Genomic DNA, 17597 nt, shown 5'->3' with positions numbered 1-17597 from the left:
TTCATCTTCAGTTTAACAGATATTCATTGTCTCATTCATTTCATTTCATTTCGATAATATGGGATAAGACCTCAGCGGCTACTTCTGTACAGAATAAATCTGTTATAGTACAGAATTTCCATTTACGGGAGTCCCGTTTAAGCGCTCAAGCAAAGAAAGTTAAGTTATTAACTAATTTATTCCATGAAAATATTTAATGTTTAAAGGTTTACCTAGAAGAAAGAGTAGGGGACAAGACCAATGAGGAGGCTAGCTACGCTGGAAATTCTGTACTATGACAGATTTATTCTGTACAGAAGTAGCCGCTGAGGTCTTATCCCATATATCAGAAGATGTTTTTCAATCTCTTTTATATATAATCAAATGAGGATATCTATATTGATGAATGAACCTCATTAAAATTGGACTCTAAAATTAAATCTGCCATTAATGTATATATGATCCAGAAAAAGGAGGACAGATTGAGATATCCGGGTTTTACTTCCATTGCCTTCAATAGAAGTAAAACCCGGATGTCTCAATCCGTCCTCCTTTTTCTGGAGCCATATGGTAATCCTAGCATTATGTATATGTCAAAATTGCAGTACCCACAAGGCTCCTTTCCAAACACTGTAAAGCAAATGACCCTGCTCCTCAACAGTATTGTTTCTCGCTTGCGCTCTCGGAAGAAAATGAGTTGATTGGTTTTCCTCATTCTCGTCTAATGCTGGCTTTTACAAAGCCGCGGTAGAGGTTTCTACCTCGATCCGGCAAGGTACATGCTCTGGTGTTGAAAGATTTCCTATGAGCGTTGGAGCATTTATCTCACTGGCCTGTGGTAGAAACCTCCTCCATGGCTTTGTAAAAGGAGCCCTAAGTACTAAAGCTGATGACAGTTGAGCTTTCAGAACACCCTAAGATTAATGATTCCAGTCACCACCTTACACGGGATTCCGGAATCCTACAATTCATTATGAAAGAGGTCAGCATCTTAATTACAGCAAAGTCCTTCATAAATATAGCTGAAAAAACCAAATACCGTATTTGTCAGCATATAGGACACACTTTTTTTCCCCACATAATACTCTTAAAATATGGGGTGCGTCTTATGCGCCGGTAATCAAAATTATGACTTTAAATTTCAGTCAGTCTAAAACTTCTGGTTTATATTAATATACTGTCATGTTGTTTCTGCTCTCTCTCGGACGCTGCGAGGTCTCACAAGTACGCACTGGACACGCACATCACATTGTTCCTGGGTTTTGCAGATGAAGATTTAAAGGTACCTAACTACAGTGTTCCCTAGTTACATTTTTTTGTAGACATAAATAACTATAAAATTAGTACAGTAAAGCATTATGGAATTTCATGAAAAAATGTAGAAAATTATTTTTATTTTCTTAAAAATGTGTATAAAAAAAGGGTGTCTGTTTTATACGCCGGCAAATATGGGATATATATTGTGTTGCTCAGCCTAAATATGGGAACAGAGTAGCTTTGCTTTTGAATTTTTGTTCTAAATAAGACACATGCAGCATATGATCTCTTTCCAAGCTTAGCTACCTACTTTTCTTTACAGAATATTTGTTGATTAGGTACTCTTTGGGGAGTGGGGAAGTTAAAGTATTGTGTCTTCATTGCTTTATGTTCAGTTCCTGTTCCTCCATTTTGCAGATGACATGTGACTCGCTACCTGTCTCAAGCTGTAATAAAATTAAACATGTATCCTATAAATGTCCTATTTCAGATTCCCGTTGCATCCTGTTCTTCAGTTTCAAAGAATACGCTCACTCTATAAATATAAAGAGGTGTCCACTTATAGCTTCAGCACACAATAATTACCTGAGTTAGGGACAATTAGGTGTCCGCCAAGAGAGTTAAAAGTCCCAAAGGCTGTGCATGATGGGTCTGTTTGCCGTGTGAGGCTCTGGTTTTTCAGGTTGAGCGTTTCATTATCCAATAGCGATTGTGTGATCTGTGGGGACAACTTTGAGGCAAAGTCCGAAAGGTCGTCCTGAGGTGTGATGGCTCCAGAGGAGCTAAACACTTTGATCTTCAGGCTGGGCAGTGGATCAAGGAGAGGTGAGTTCGTCATGGGGATTTTATCGGACACATCGTGCAAGGCGTACACTGGGCCTCTGTACATGGCTGCAGCAGACGTGAGGTCAGGGGGTACTGCCAGCAGATCTGGTGGGAGTTGAAATGAGATGTTATAGGGAAGCTAATAAAAAAGCCCTTCTCAGCATTAGCAGCAGTTAAGGTCAGACTTGGGTTTTTACTTTACCAAAATGATTTTTCCTTCAGACCTGAGGTTTATGTGTAAAATTACCAAAGATCTTTAGGTAAATAGTAGTTGGTACTAATTTTACAGGTGGGCTAATCCAACTGTGGTGATTTAATGGTCAAATATTGTGATTATTTCAGCAAGTTTTCATTTTACAATCGAGGCAAATGTCACAGACTGCAACCTGCTGAGTGAGAATGAGTGTGTGTGTGATATATATATACTATATACATTCTCTATATATCATTATATCTATTTCTAACTATCTATACACACACACACATATACAGTATAAGAATATACAAAGAAAGATATATATATATAGATAGATAGATTTTAAGTGACTATCCCCATACTTATAGGGCAGGGGTGTCAATGTCCCTCCTCAAGGGCCGCAATCCGGTCGGATTTTCAGGATTTCCCCAATGAATATGCATGAGATCTATTTGCATGCACTGCTTTCATTGTATGCTAATAGATCTCATGCATATTTATTGGAGAAATCCTGAAAACCCGACTGGATTGCGGCCCTCGAGGAGGGACTTTGACACCCCTGTTATAGGGTAAACCATTCTTTAATTGTCTACTGCAGATCTCTAAAGTGGATTTGTCACAGCATATATTTCCTCTCGTTAAGGTACATGTCAAGGCAATTCAAAATCAGTACCTTGACTCACTACTTGATCTTTCTTTCCTAATATGAGGGACTGCTGTGCACCTTCTATTCTAAGACCAAGATGAGCTTAATACCCCAGACATGACACAAGGGCCCAGATTAAGTGATATTTAGTAGCAGGGATTCATTCATACCACATAGACAAGAACTATTGACATAACACAGTATCTGTGTAAAATAATAATACAAAAACACGGAGAAAAATAAACCTCAATTGTAAGCAGCCGGGACTACACAAGTGCCCTAAGCCGCTTGCATCATCACTGGTTTATAAAAAAACTCTGTACGAGTATAGGTAAATTCTTTTCATTCATGCAAAATTTGTATTTTCAATCTTTCAATATTTTCGAATTTTCAAAGTTCAATAGACTTAGAATGTGTCAAAAGGTGAAAAGAACCCCAAACTAACTAAAATATTAACGAGGGCGACAGCTCAGCTTCAAGCATTCAAGCGGTTATAGCAACGTGGCACATAGAACAATAATGTCAGGTATCAAAAAAAGAAAGATATCACTCATCTGAGGGTGTAGTAATCAATAAAACTTCTGACTTCTTGTTCCCTTGTCTCCTTTTTCTGGAGCCATATGTTAACCCTAAGTATACGAGATCTTCAGATCTCAAAGGTCTCTTCTGAAAAAGGGTCTTCTACAACTGCTTCTTATGGTGGTCCCCTAAGGACCAATTCAGTTTTGTATAAGTGAAGGGCAAGTCTATAACTAGGCAGTCATGGGTATATAGCTGCAGAGAAATGTACCCTAAGCGCTATTCTATGAGAATACAGATATACGAGGGCGTACACTTGGACAGGATATGGGCTGGGTTCCTACTTATGCATGGAAATGATGGAATACTGTGTTTGGTATTTGATTGCATTTGAAGACTCCAGTGCATGTACTTTGCTCCTTCTGATCTAAACACTCCCCAGGAAACACCTTGTTTTTAATGCAGCTAACAGTGTACAAGTTGTAACCCTCAGATACATTTTATCCACAGGAGGAGGACAATTTTCAGATAGAGCAATTTACCTCATACGTTGTTATTTACTCAGGAGAATAGCTTTCCAAAATTGCCATCTTAAAAGACATCATGACCTGCAAGTTTGCAAAGATTTATACAGAGAACATACCTGCATTGTGGAAAATGTACTGATGACTGACACTGTCTTGGTAACCAGAGCTCTAAAATCCTTGGATATTACACCACCATAGCATTAGTTCTCAACATTTTCTAGCACAAGTCCACAGTGAAGGTAGACACACAGACCCCGATTCTAAAAGCAGCACCATTATTGGTGGGCGCTTGAAAAAAACAACAAAAAACCGGCACCGTTTGTGTGTCACTCAGATTATGGCACCGTTTTCCAAATTGTGGCCTGCGTTGAAGTTACGCGCTGGAAATGTAGGCCTGGGTTTTAAAGGCCTACATTTCCGACGCCTACCTTTGACACAGAATCATGTTTAGCGATGTTAAACGTCAACCCTGCCCATAACCATGCATCTTTTGACATTCAGCGCCGCTAGACGTCTGCATAGATGCAATTCCAGTGCCTACTTTTTTTTAAAAAAATTGTTTTTAATGGTGCAGTCAATTGCCATGCCGTTTTTAGTCAATTAAAACAATTAACTTAGGCCTTCATAACAGTACCAAAAAGGGAGCCCAAGGAGGCCTCAACAACATGACAATCAAGGCACAGCAAAGGGGTCGCGAGGATGCGATGTCAATAATTCAGCCAGGGGAGTAAAGTTGAACTTTACACCCGTGACTGAATTATTGACATCTCATCCTCGCAACTCCTTTGTTGTGCCTTCATAACAGTGCGATTTTTAGAATCTGGACCACACTTCTTGGGCGCTCTTATATCAAAAGACACATGTACATTTAAAATTAGAGGGAACAAGGAAATCAGTTTTCTACAGTGAGTTAGTACCATACTATGGTACCTAAAAAGAAATAGATGAGCAATGCCCTAACATGACTACTAACCTTGCCTTGCAGCCTTGATGTTGACGGGCTGAAACCCACCATTGAGTGCCGAGGAGTCTATGATATCTGACTCAAAGTCCCGATGGTTCTTCCGGTACACAAACAGTGCCACGATAAATGAAATGGCCAGGCATACAATCACAGCTATCACGATACCAACATAGAGAGCCACATCATCAGTGTTAGGAGCAGCTGAAGGAGGAAGGGCATAGAATGAAATATTAAAGTAAATTGCTCATAGAAATATTCATAAATATCTGCATATACTGCAAGTTTTAGTTACTACAGTCTTTTTGTTTCAACTGCTATTCCAGTGAAATCTAATATGCTACTTTGCCTATGCCACATGCCCAGAAATTAAAGAACGAATGCCCTATACACCAGGAAATACTTGTAAAATTATTTTAAAGTAAACATCTGTGCCATAGAGCTTAAAGTTATAAGTCATCCTCCAAGGAAGTAAATCATTAAAAGAAGTAAAAAAATAACCCCCTCCTTTACACAGCTGTGCTAGTGTTTTTAGTGCTGGCTGCGGCGGTAACAGCTCGGACGCTCATAGGAATTCTATGAATGTTACCGCGGCAGCCGGCGCTAAAAATTCTAGTACGGCTTTGTAAAGGAGGGGATAAATTGCTTACATTTAAATTTTCTTGCTCCAGCTACTACCACAAATGCAGACTGCTACCTTAGGTACACGTGTTACTGCTGCCTCTCAAGCAAACATTTATCTCTAATTCCCAAATGCTTTTTGCAAATGGGAAGTGGATTCCAGCGTTTCACCTCTCTAAGTCTGAGATGTGATCTTGGCATGAGGTTGTAGGGCACAAATCAAAAGTAATACATATACAACGACCATGTGAATAACTTGGTAGATAATAGTTTGCTATCACAGAAACATAAAAAATGATGTCTAAGGAACATTCATCTAATTACATAAACATACTGCTACTGAAGTGTTGTTGGGAACATGCATTCGCTCAGAACTCTAGAACAGTGAACGTTACATGCAAACACAAAGTGGAGGAAAACCGACCTCAATATATTAGGCTCATAGTCAGTGAAACACTTTTTTGTGTGTGTAAGGGGGGGGGGGGGGGGGGAGGGGAAGCTCTGTCCTAGACCCTGCACAAGCTCCACACCAGACCCCACCCTCATAATAATAGTACTAATTGTAAATGCCATTTCTTCCAATCATTTTTCATATACAAACAATATAATCTTATCCGCTATATTAAAATCATTAGCGCGCATGCGCACTTCAATCTTCACGATCCCTGCATCCGTGATCTGTGCTTCCATGCCATACATGCACAGTAGAAGGAGCCAGCGGTGGTTTCCCCATCACTCTCCCTCGGCAACGCTGGCCACTTCTACTGCGCATGCGGAGGCACCATAAGCACGGATGCATGGAGGCGGTGACCATGGCGGCGACTCCCCCCATCCCGCCCTCACTCCGTCTAGCACAGGCCCCCCCAGGTACTATTCTGTGGCCCGCGGTCTGGCCGGCTCCCCTACTGAAGTTATTCTTCAGTCCCTTCCCGAAGTTATTTGTGAGTTCAAAGCCACTGCCGCGGCTCCTCTCACGAGCTGCACCTGCGTCAGAAACCTCTCTGATATCACGTCAGAGAGAAGGCTTCTAACGCAGGCGCGGATTGTGAGAGGAGCCGTGGTGACGGCTTTGAACTAAAAAATAACTTTGGTAAGGGAGCCAGCCAGAAATGAGAAAGAGAAATGCTGTTACCCTGCTGCACAGGGAAAGGGTGTGTGTGGGAATTCTGCTGCTGCTGCACAGGGAAGTGGTGGTGGTGGGGAAAATGCTGCTGCTGCTGCACAGGAAAGTGTGTGTGTGGAGGGGAAATGCTGCTGCACAGGGAAGTGTGTGTGGGGGGGAATGCTACAGCTGTACAGGGAAGTGGGGGGAAATGCTGCTGCTGTTGCACAGGGAAGTGTGGGGGAATGATGCTGCTGCTGCACAGGGAAGTGTGGGGGGAAATGCTGCTGCACAGGAAAGTGGGAGGGGGGGAATGCTACTGCTGCTGCTGTTGCACAGGGAAGGGTGGGAGGGAATTGCTGCTGCTGCTGCACTGGGAAGTAGGGGGGGGAGAGGGAAAGGGGGCCAGGGAACAATCTTGGTTTGCATTGCGGGGGATACAGAAGGGGGCCATGGAGAGACACAAAGAAAGACAGCGGGCAGGGAGAGAGACAGAAAGAAAAAAAGACAGACAGACAGGGGGCCAGAGAGAGAGAGACAGAAAGAAAGAAAGATAGACAGTGGGAGGGAGAGAGATAGAACAAAAGATAGACAGCGGAAGGGAGAGAGACAGAAAGAAAGGAAGAAAGAGACAGGGGCAGGGAGAGACACAGAGAGAAGGAAAGACAGACATACATATACAGTATTCTAGCACCCGTTAATGTAACTGGCTTAAACACTAGTTAATACATAATGGTAACCACAAAATTAAACTACACAAACCACACTCTTTTTCCCCTCTTCATCCCTGCACAGCATTTTTTCCTCTCTCCTCTAACTCCATGTCCACCATCTCTCTCTCTCTCTCATTTCCTCCCTTGTTGCAAAGGGACTGGGAAAGAGAGAGGGATCCAGGGTGCATCTCTCCCACCCTCTCCACTGCAGACTGTGTGCAGCATCTTTTGCCCCTGCCCACCAGCCCCATGCCCAACATTTCTCCTATCATCCCCTCTCCAGCTCCAAGCCACATCTCTTCCTCCATTCTCTCCACCAGCATGTCCAGCATTCCTCCCTATTGCATCCCTTTCCATCTGTCCCATTGTTCCCTCTCCATCACCTCATCCAACATTTATTCATGCCCCCTCCCTGCTTCCTTCCTTTGTCCCATGTTCATTCTCCCTTCTTTTCTTCCTTGTCTCGACGCACCCCTCTCCCTCCTTCTCGTGACCCAATGTGCTTCTCTTCCTTCCTCCCTTCTGTGTCCAAAATTCATGCCCCCTCCCAAGGGTGTGTACCTGTGTTCTGGCTGGCTCTAAAACATCCAAGTAGGCCTCCTCCTCCTTTCTTCCAGCTGCACTTCTTTCTTCACAAAGCCATAGGCAGCAGCAGAGTATGGCCAGAGATCCTGGAGTGCTGGCTGTGCGGCCTGCTACCTTGGTATGTGGCCAAGTAGTTTAGAGGCAACATTGCTTTATTCCTTTTCAGTTTTTATCTAATCAACTTTCTATCTCCTTATTTCATCCCCTAGCTTTCATATTTCTCATACTCCTATTCCCTTTTATCTGCTTTCCATTACCACATTTCTACCCTTGTATACTCATTATTCTGCTTACCCATCTCCTTGACAACTCTCCCACATGGATCCACCATTTCTAGCATCTTCCCTCCTTATCACTTACTCCACCCTTGTAACCCAGCATTTCCTTCCTCTCTTTCTTTCTCTCTCCCTCCAACAAGTCAAACATCTCTCCTTTCTGCCCTTTCACTCCCTCCTTCCAAGTCTGACATCTCTCCCCCTACCAGCCCCCAGTCCATATCCCCTCTGCCTTTCCCTGTCCATCTCCCCTCTCTCTTTCCTCTGCTCTTCCTAAGTTGTCAATCTCACCCTCCCCATTCTGCCCTCTCCCCTGAATCTCTTGCCCTTTCCCCATCTTGCTCTCTTCACCAAATCTATCTCTCCCTCTTCCCATTTTTGCCCCTCCACACCCATTTTTCCCTTTTCCCTTCTCTGCCATTTCTCTCTGACCCCCCTCTGCCTTCCCCCATGTCCATCTCTCCCTCTGTGCTCCTCCAAATCCATTTCTCATTGTCCCCCTTCTGCCACCTCTTCCCTGTCCTCCTTCTACCCCCTCTGCCATCCCCAAGTCCATCTCTCCTTGTCCCTTGCAAATATGACATCTTTCCCTCCCTCCCTTACTCCATTCCTCACATCTCTCTCTCCTTCCCTCATTTTAGTCCAACACCTCACCCTTCCCCAAGTCCTAATACTTCCTCTCTACCATTTACTCCTCCCATAAATCTGAAATGTCTCGGATGGGGCCTTATTTCTAGGGCACTCTGGTGGAAGAGGCACCTTGCTACCGGCCAGCGTGCCTGCTGGTTGACTCTCTCTGCTGCATCCCTTTGCTGACATCTACTCCTTCCCCCCACCCGCGTCAATTACCTTTCATTTCTTGCAAAAGTACAGTGCCACTCTGCCACCGGCCCCGACATCTTCTCTCCACTGCGGCCCAGCCTCTCTGACAATTTCCTGTTTCTGCTAGAGCTGGCCGCAGTGAAGGGAATATGCCAGGGCCGATGTCATGGTGGCGCTGTGCTTTTATGAGAAATTAAAGGTAGACACATGGCTGGCGGGGGGGGGGGGGGTTAGGGGGAGGTGTAGATGTCGGCAAAGGTATGCGGCAGAGAGAGCCAACCAGTAGGCACAATAGCCGGTAGCAAGATGCCGCTCCCAGCCTCGCAAGAGGTGCTCTTTCCCCACAGAATCCCCCGTCGGTCCCTGTTACAGTACTACCAGAAATTTGGGGGGAGGCCATGGCCTCAGTGCGCCCCTCCCCCCGTTCTGACGCCTATGATTAGGTTCCTCAGTTTGCAATAAATCAATTGGAGCTCATATCATCATAGGTCTGTGAAAAAAAACCTCCACGTAAAATTCATAGCAACTCACATTCTATCTTCAATTTCTGAGTCCGTGTGTTGCACTTTATTGTCCACAACGATACACTTCTCACAATTTAACTTTTATGACTTCTAGATAAATCTTTCACAATGTGACCATGCAATTCTTTCAAAAGACCAGTCCCAATAACATATCAATTCTCTACAAAGGAGTTACTTAACTTAATCACTTCAAATGGCACTTCTGGAGCTGTTGTTCTCATGTCCAACTCCCTGGTCTTTTGAAAGAATTGCATGGATACACTGTGAAAGATTTATCTAGAAGTCATAAAAGTTAAATTGTGAGAAGTGTATCGTTGTGGACAATAAAGTGCAACACACGGACTCAGAAATTGAAGATAGAATGTGAGTTGTTATGAATTTTATGTGGAGTTTTTTCACAGATCCATGATGATATGAGCTCAATTGATTTATTGTAAATCAAGGAGCCTAAAATATATTGAGGTCTGATTTTTTTTCTACTTTGAGTTTGTATGCAACATTCACTGTTCTAGAGTTTATTTTTTTAGTATTTATATACCATTACTTATTATCTAAGTGGTTTACATTCAGGTACTCAAGCATTTTTCCCTATCTGTCCCGGTGGGCTCACATTCTATCTAATGTACCTGGAGCAAAGGGGGATTAAGTGAGTTGCCCCAGGTCACAAGGAGCAGCATGGGATTTGAACCCACAACCTCAGGGTGCTGAGGCTGTAGCTCTAACCACTGTGCCAAAAATACTTCAGTAGCCGTACATTTATTTAGTTAAATATTAGTTAGATATCTAAAAATGTCTGCATCCAGAAGAATATAGTAAGGAACATCCATACTAAATAATAAAGTCTACAGTCTCTTCCTTTCTCTTAGAGATCCTCTGGACTTGCCCCATGCTTTCAAGAATTCCAATACGGTTCTAGTCTCTAGCACCTCTGCCATGATGCCATGCAACAAAAGAAACATTTGTTTAGATAACTACCGAGCCCACCTGCTACCATCATCTTATGCCTCCTTGTTCCAGAGCATCCTTCAGTTGAAAGGGATTTACCTCCTGTGCATTTATGCCATGGAAGTATTTTTAAATGCCTATTTCCTCTCCTCCACCTTTCTTCCAAAATACATAAGAACATAAGAAGTTGCCTCCGCTGGGTCAGACCAGAGGTCCATCCCGCCCACTGGTCTGCTCCCGCGACGGCCCATCAGGCCTATTACCTGTTGCAGTGGTCCCTGACTATTTCTATATCTATAACCTACCTCTACTCTTATCTGTACCCCTCAATTCCCTTATCTTCTAGGAAACTATCCAAACCTTCCTTGAAGCCCTGTAACGTGCTCTGGCCTATCATATATGATGAAGACCACTGATCATCTAAGTAACTGTCCTCTGGACCAAATCCATCGGTGGAGGTGGGAGGGGCCTTTTCTGAGGCTTTTTCCTTCATTTTGAGTTATTTAATAGCCTATGCTGTCTTTATATCACATTATAGGACATCACAGCATCAACCAGTATTGAAAGTGTTTATTATTTCAATTTATCTATAAGCCACCTATGCAGATCAATGTTAAAGGCTTTGCTGAAATCCAACTATGTTCAGTACTCTCCCTCATTCCAACTCTGGGATTTAATATATAATGGCAGCTCATGTGATGAATTGTCTAAATAATAATAATTATCTAGTAATTTATAAGCTGCTTTTTGATACAAGAAATACCAACAAGGCAGCTATAGTAACACGCCATATACATTTGAAGATAACTACACAATTTTAGATTTTTTCTTTTTGTATACAGTACTTTCTTCCTTCAGTCTTTCCAGTCTGGCTTGCCGAACCCCTCCCATGCACCAGCCTGAGTGCCTTAACAGCTTTCTATGGTGAAGACTGCAAAATGTACCTCTATTCAGAACCGTCTACTTTGGCAGGCTCAGAGAGGAGGCCAGAAGAACAATACTGAGCTCAGTTGAAGATGTTAATATTGCTTTAAGGCACCCCAACTCTTGCCAGGCCACAGAACTGAACTCCAATTATCCCTGCCCATGGGAGTGTGTTTTGGACAAGGAGAAAGGAAATGACTGTAGAAGGGTGGATGAGCACTGCATTCTTCCCTACTGAAAGAAGATGGGAAATACTTAGTACACCATAACCCTGATTTGATATTTTTGCTTAAACCTCATGATACAATTTGTGTTTTTTGCTTCTCCAAAGTGCAACTATTTAACCTTCCAGCTATGTTGATAAAGAGCAAGCAAATGTTCATGTGGAGCCGATCTAACTCCAGGATCGTAGGCGTTGCATTCTCAAACCGCTTGCACTGTGTTCACCAGGAACAGCCCAATGCAAAGGTTTATCTCTGGGTTGAAAGGACAAAGCCACAGAAGGCAGGAACATCTGTGATTCTACATTTTTGTCATTTGCCCCCTCCAAGGGCTGGTACATTAGCAACACCTTCTGCCACATTGCATCTCTCCCACCCACCCCTATTCAGAAGTTGCTGCTCTAGCTACCATCCTAGTCTGCCTTATGGTTAAGGCAGTCCTTCTCAAGTCTTATGTCTTTAACATAAAGGAGTATCGTCTTTCTTTTCGATTCATATCCTTCTTCTTTCCTTTTTAAAGTGCCACTAATACCTCTTCAAAAATGTTCAACTATGTACTGTATATAGGACCTTATTTAATAAGTGCTTTATTCAACCAGCAGGGCCAGCCCAACCATTAGGCAAAACCTGGAGGTGACCTAGGGCAGCAGCTTCTTGAGGGCAGCAAAGAGTCTTTATTAGTCAAAGCTAAAGAATAGGTCCTGACATCAACACATAGACCCTGATGCACAACACTCTGATGCCACAGTAAAAATTGACCATATGGGAGTAATTTTTCCCAAGCGGCTGATGCTCAGCACAAATAGCATGCAAATAGCAAATGCTATTCGTGAGGAGCAGCATCGGTAAAAGAGGGAGGAATTGTGCCTAGTGCCTTCTCAGAAGAGCAATCGCTAGGCACAGCTCCTCCCTATCCCTCCTATCAAATTATTTTGCTGCTCTCCCAGGGAAGGGGCCTTAGGATGCACTGGGAAGACCTACCATTTTGAAGAGGCGGGCCAGCCAGCAGGAGGGAGTGTCCATGGATGGCTGGAGGGGGTTTGGAGGGAGGGAGGGGCCTTTTTTCTTTTATTTGTGGGGGAGGGGGGTCTGAGTTTTACTTTCCTATCAGTGCCTGAGCCAATCAGCGCTCAGGCACTGACAGGAAAGTAAGACTATGACAGCTCAGACCTTGCCGAAAATGTTTGCCCATAAAAAGTGGGTAAAATGTTTAGAGTATTACATGGAGTGCTCATTATAATACTACTGAGTTCCTTGCAATGCATTTGCATAGGGTTTTCGGTGGCTGCTACGACGATCGGCAACAGCCACAGATAACCCTTTTGAACATTGGGAGTAGAGTTTCCTTGCAAGTAAGACTGGTTAAAATCAGTCTTACTTGCAAGGAAACCTTTTGTGCATGGGGGCCTCAGAGCCATCAACACATACTTTAATATGCATTTTCACAGGCTGTATTGGTGTGATGATCATTGTTGTTGCATTTAATTATCAAAATCTTGAGTGGGGCTACACACCAGGAACCTGAAAGTTAATAGGGTTAGGAGGTTTGCATGGTTCACCTTTACATTGGCTCCAACAACATTCAGGACAATACTTTTGAAAACGAGCTGATCTTATTGAAGGAAAATGCATACATTTTTGTGTTTTGACTTCTTTCAGAACTGATTAACTTTATTGTTGTCTAATAACCATGGTCTTAGTCTTTTTCCCTTCTTTTTGCCCATTTATACTTTGATTCAGTTGTTGAAGTTAATATGTTCTAGTCTAAAGACAGCTTTCAGGTCACAATCATAGAACCATGGCTTGAGGCAAAAAAAAAAAGTCTTGCACAGATCGAGGTGAATTCAAGAGATAAAATCCCATGTTATTAATCATTAAATAAAAGAGAAACACGTTTGATTCTGAGAAAACAGAAGTGGAATCGTGTATAAATATGATTATTCCCTGAAGCACCCATAGCTCTTTGAAGAAGGAACAAGTGTTCTGCCCTCTGCCAAACCCTTAATTTTAAAGGCATATGCAGCCGGGCTGAGAAGCAAAAAGTGAGCAGGGAATAACATAAATATATTACCTGAGAGCATAAAATCAAAAGGTCAAAACTTACAAGGAAATCCGTATTCTTTCGGGCTTTTCTGTTCGGTTGAAATAGAATAAATCAAACCTTAAGAAAAAGAAAGAAACAATAAAATGGGACCAAACTCAAATGAATGAGAACATAAAGAGGGTCATGGTAGAAGGAAAATAAAAGTTAATAAAGAACAAAAAAAATGAATGCTATTTCCTTCCCCCTCCCCCAATGTTTACTGTGTTCCAGTCCTGATTCAGCATGGAACTCATTTTTACATTTGCCATTTCTCCTTGAGAAGCCTACGAACTAATAACTAAGCAGATTGAATTTCAGAGCCCAAATCGGTCTCGAGCCACTAACTTTGGAGTGCTTAAACTCTTTCTTTTACTGAGCATAAACTCTAATGGTTCCCTTTTATTTCAGTCATCAAGGATCATTAGCATATGGAAAGTCTTCTCACTTTCTCTCTGCCATATGCTTTGATTTCCCTACATGTTTTATGAGGGGCTTTAACCATTTTAAAATTTAATTTAATTATTATGGGTTGCTATAGGGGGTCTAATGGAGTGAAAGGAGATCTGTCATCCTTTGGTCAAAGGTTAAATACTCAGGGCTCAGGCCAACCCTTAGGGGAATCATCCTTGATGGAATTCTCCATTGTTTTGTTACTGGTTTTTTTTTTTTTTAATGCTGTTTCTAATCAGAATCTAGTGAAAACTCCCCCCTCCCCTCCCCCCGACGGCTACAACTCTCCAGAAAGGAGTATTTTGTCAAAGAACCAGAAATAGTACAGATTTGTTCTGAAATCATTGCATTGTTAATGCATCTTAAGCATACAAAGCCATTTAAAAAACAAACAGTAAAACTCCAACAAACCTACTGTAATTTAGGCTGCTAATTAGAGAATGACTCGGGGACAAATTTGTTCCCATCCCAGCAGGAACTCAATTTCTCCATCCCGTCCCCGTGAGCTTCATCGTTGTCCCTGTCCCATTCCTGCAAGCTCTACCTTAATTGCACAAGCCTTGAACACTTACGATTTTAAAGTGGTTGAGGCTTGTGCAGATGAGGGTGGAGCTTGCAGGAATGGGGCAGGGACAGCTAAAGAAGTCGCTGGGACAGGACAGGAAAATGAGTTCCCGTGGGGTCGGGGAAAAATTTGTCCCCTTGTCATTCTCTACTGCTAATTACCCTGCCTTCTGTTCCTTAAGGAAGAGGTGTGTTGTGTGGTTAAAGACTGGGACTGACACTCAGGACGCCAGCAAACCTCTTAAAGAGGCTTGTAGTACCAGCTTTACCACTGAACATGGTTTGGCCAAAGGCAAGTCATCTTTATAGTTTACTCAGCTGTGCTTGGGTAATAGGTCCAACTGACTTGCTGTAACAAAAATCTTTTGTGGAAAATACACAAATAAAAACTATTTTGAAAACAGATATTCAGGATACAATAAAAATATATATATATATTCATGCTATAAACATGCTCTTATCACTCTTTATCAGTAATCCCTTCCAGATATCTCTTCTTCTCTGTCTGCTCCTTTCCTATCCTCCCCATCTTTTATCCCCATCCCATAGAATGAGTGTCCACAGTTTATTCCCCTCCCTCAATCCTCTCTCCTAGGCAGGAACAAGGTTCATACTGCATCAGAATAAACTGACACATTTATTTGTAAAATGGAGCAGAGGGGTCAATGCAAGAGTTTTCCTGCTATTTGCATACCACCATCAGGTGGTGCTCTGTACCAGGCCCGCCAGCTGGAGCTGAAATTTATTCAGAGGCAGCGAGGATCCTTTTTTTTTTCCTTTCAGCAAGCAAATTCCACCAGGACCGGGATTTTTTTTTTTGCCTGGCATGGGAACCCTGATGCCTCTAGTCAAACTCAAGAGTTCCATTTATACTGTTACCAGATCACAGTGGCAGGTGCGGAAACAGTTGTTAGATAATCCAGATAAAATTGCCAGCTCCAGTGCAAGCATTCTGATTCAAGCTCACTCTCAGTAAGCTTGACAACTGACATATCATGATGGCAATTCTATAAACTGGTGCCAAGATGTAGGCGTCTAAAGCCATGCGTTTAATCACTAATTCTATAACAATGCAATACACTACAGAGTCTTATATTCCACATCTAACCCAATGGTTTAGAATGGATTACAAAATTTGAAAAAGACATGTGAGAATAGCCGTTTCCGATAAACATTATGCTAAAAATAAACAAATGCTTCCTAAAATAAATAGACAATTATCAACCTAACAGATATTTCTTAAATAAGAAAGCAAGTCTTCAGAATTTTCCAGAATCTCAAGTATGGTATCTCGGTGTCAATATTCTGTTATACATTAGAATAGTAGCTTAAGCAAATATTGGTGCACCTAAAGTTATGTGCCAAAAGTTATACCAAAAGTCACTGTTAGTGCCTAGTTGTGCCCTGAAGTATACATAATTTATAGCATATCTAAGTGGCAGCAATGCCCCCTACATTTTTATATTTAAGAACATTTATACCTGCTTAGTTCTAAGCATTTACAAATTAAAACATACATAATCAATAACAAATCCACATAAAATTACAATTATCTACTTCTATAATATCTATCCTCCTTCATAGGTAACCCTCTAATTAATCCATACACTCTTATATTCCTATGCATGACTCCATATATAGCATTACTCTGTGTGAAAAGCCTGCAGAAAAAAAAATATGTTTTTAATGTCCTTTTAAACCGCAACCTTAGGTAATTTATTCCAGAACATCAGTGCCCTTACAGAAAAAGCAGCAGCCTCCAATTCTGCACAATGAATATACAAGTTGTTGCACTTGCAACGCATCTGATCTCAACGCTTTCACTGGTCTATAGAGCTCAATAACCTGTGCCAGATATACTGGCATAGGGGACAAAAATGCCAGTGTCAGGATTTTATACAAAATCTGATATTCTACCAGTAGGTAATGCAGTTTTATCAACCTGGGTGTAATATGCTCAAATTTTCCACAATCACAAAAAGGGGGGGGGGGACCAAAAGCCCCCCCCCACACTTTTACAAAACTGCGATAGTGGTTTTTAGTGCAGGCCAGCGCGCTGAATGCTTTGTGCTGCTCCCGATGCTCATAGGAACTCTATGAGTGTTGGGAGCAGCACAGAGCATTCAACGCGCTGGCCTGCGCTAAAAACCGCTATCACAGTTTTGTAAAAAAAAAAAAAAAAAAAGGGAGGAGGGGAAGAGAGGGAGACCATACACAAAATAGTGGAAAAAAATTCAACCTGGAATCTGGGTGAACACAAGCCAGCTTTATTACAGCTGTATCAAATTATAATCAAACCAAATTATGATGTAGCAAATCAGTGGACTAAAAGATAGAAAGGACCCGACCAGTGGCATAGCTGGGCACTCCAGCCCTGGCTTGGCTTGGTTTGTGAAGCCAAGACAGCGCTGGAATCCAGTTGAGATAAGTGTCATCATTTTTAAGTGATTTATTGGAAACAATGGACCCATGAATTGCATTACAGACTTTAGTATTGAAAGCGGTGCTTTGGTTAGTAGCTAATGTGAATGGAAGTTCTGGACAAATGATTCGAATCTTGACCCCAGGATGGGGATCTAGAATAACTGTGGGTTATAATGCCTATAGATTTTCCTATGCAAGAGGCACCCAACAAGTGAAACGTTCCCTTCCTTCAGCGAAAGGAATCAAAGGAATCACGAATTTCAGTCAATCGTTGGTCTTCAAATGATCTCAATTATGGAACGAGCTTCCTCTTAACTTAAGGAGTCCGGGTCCTTTTCAACTTTTTCGCAAATCTTTAAAAACTATTTTGTTTGCTAATCATTTCGGAAATTAGCCATACCAATATTTCTTTCTGTTATTTTCTTATTCTTTAT

The 17597-nt window shown here is 42.1% G+C and overlaps 1 protein-coding gene across 3 annotated transcripts in view; it reads right to left on the bottom strand.

Annotated features, from left to right (window-relative positions):
* The window catches only part of UNC5C (unc-5 netrin receptor C), a 700386-nt gene that overhangs the window by 70481 nt on the left and 612308 nt on the right, over nucleotides 1–17597 (bottom strand). For all 3 annotated transcript variants that reach the window (XM_033957834.1, XM_033957824.1, XM_033957818.1), the window contains exons 8-10: nucleotides 13747–13803; nucleotides 4923–5114; nucleotides 1822–2166 (exon numbers count right to left, since the gene is read on the bottom strand). In XM_033957834.1, coding sequence (XP_033813725.1) covers nucleotides 1822–2166; nucleotides 4923–5114; nucleotides 13747–13803 — 594 coding nt within the window. The remainder of the gene's footprint in view (nucleotides 1–1821; nucleotides 2167–4922; nucleotides 5115–13746; nucleotides 13804–17597) is intronic.

Source organism: Geotrypetes seraphini, chromosome 1, assembly GCF_902459505.1.
Source record: "Geotrypetes seraphini chromosome 1, aGeoSer1.1, whole genome shotgun sequence".
Taxonomy (NCBI): Eukaryota; Metazoa; Chordata; class Amphibia; order Gymnophiona; family Dermophiidae; genus Geotrypetes; species Geotrypetes seraphini.
This window is presented reverse-complemented; position numbering and strand designations above follow the sequence as displayed.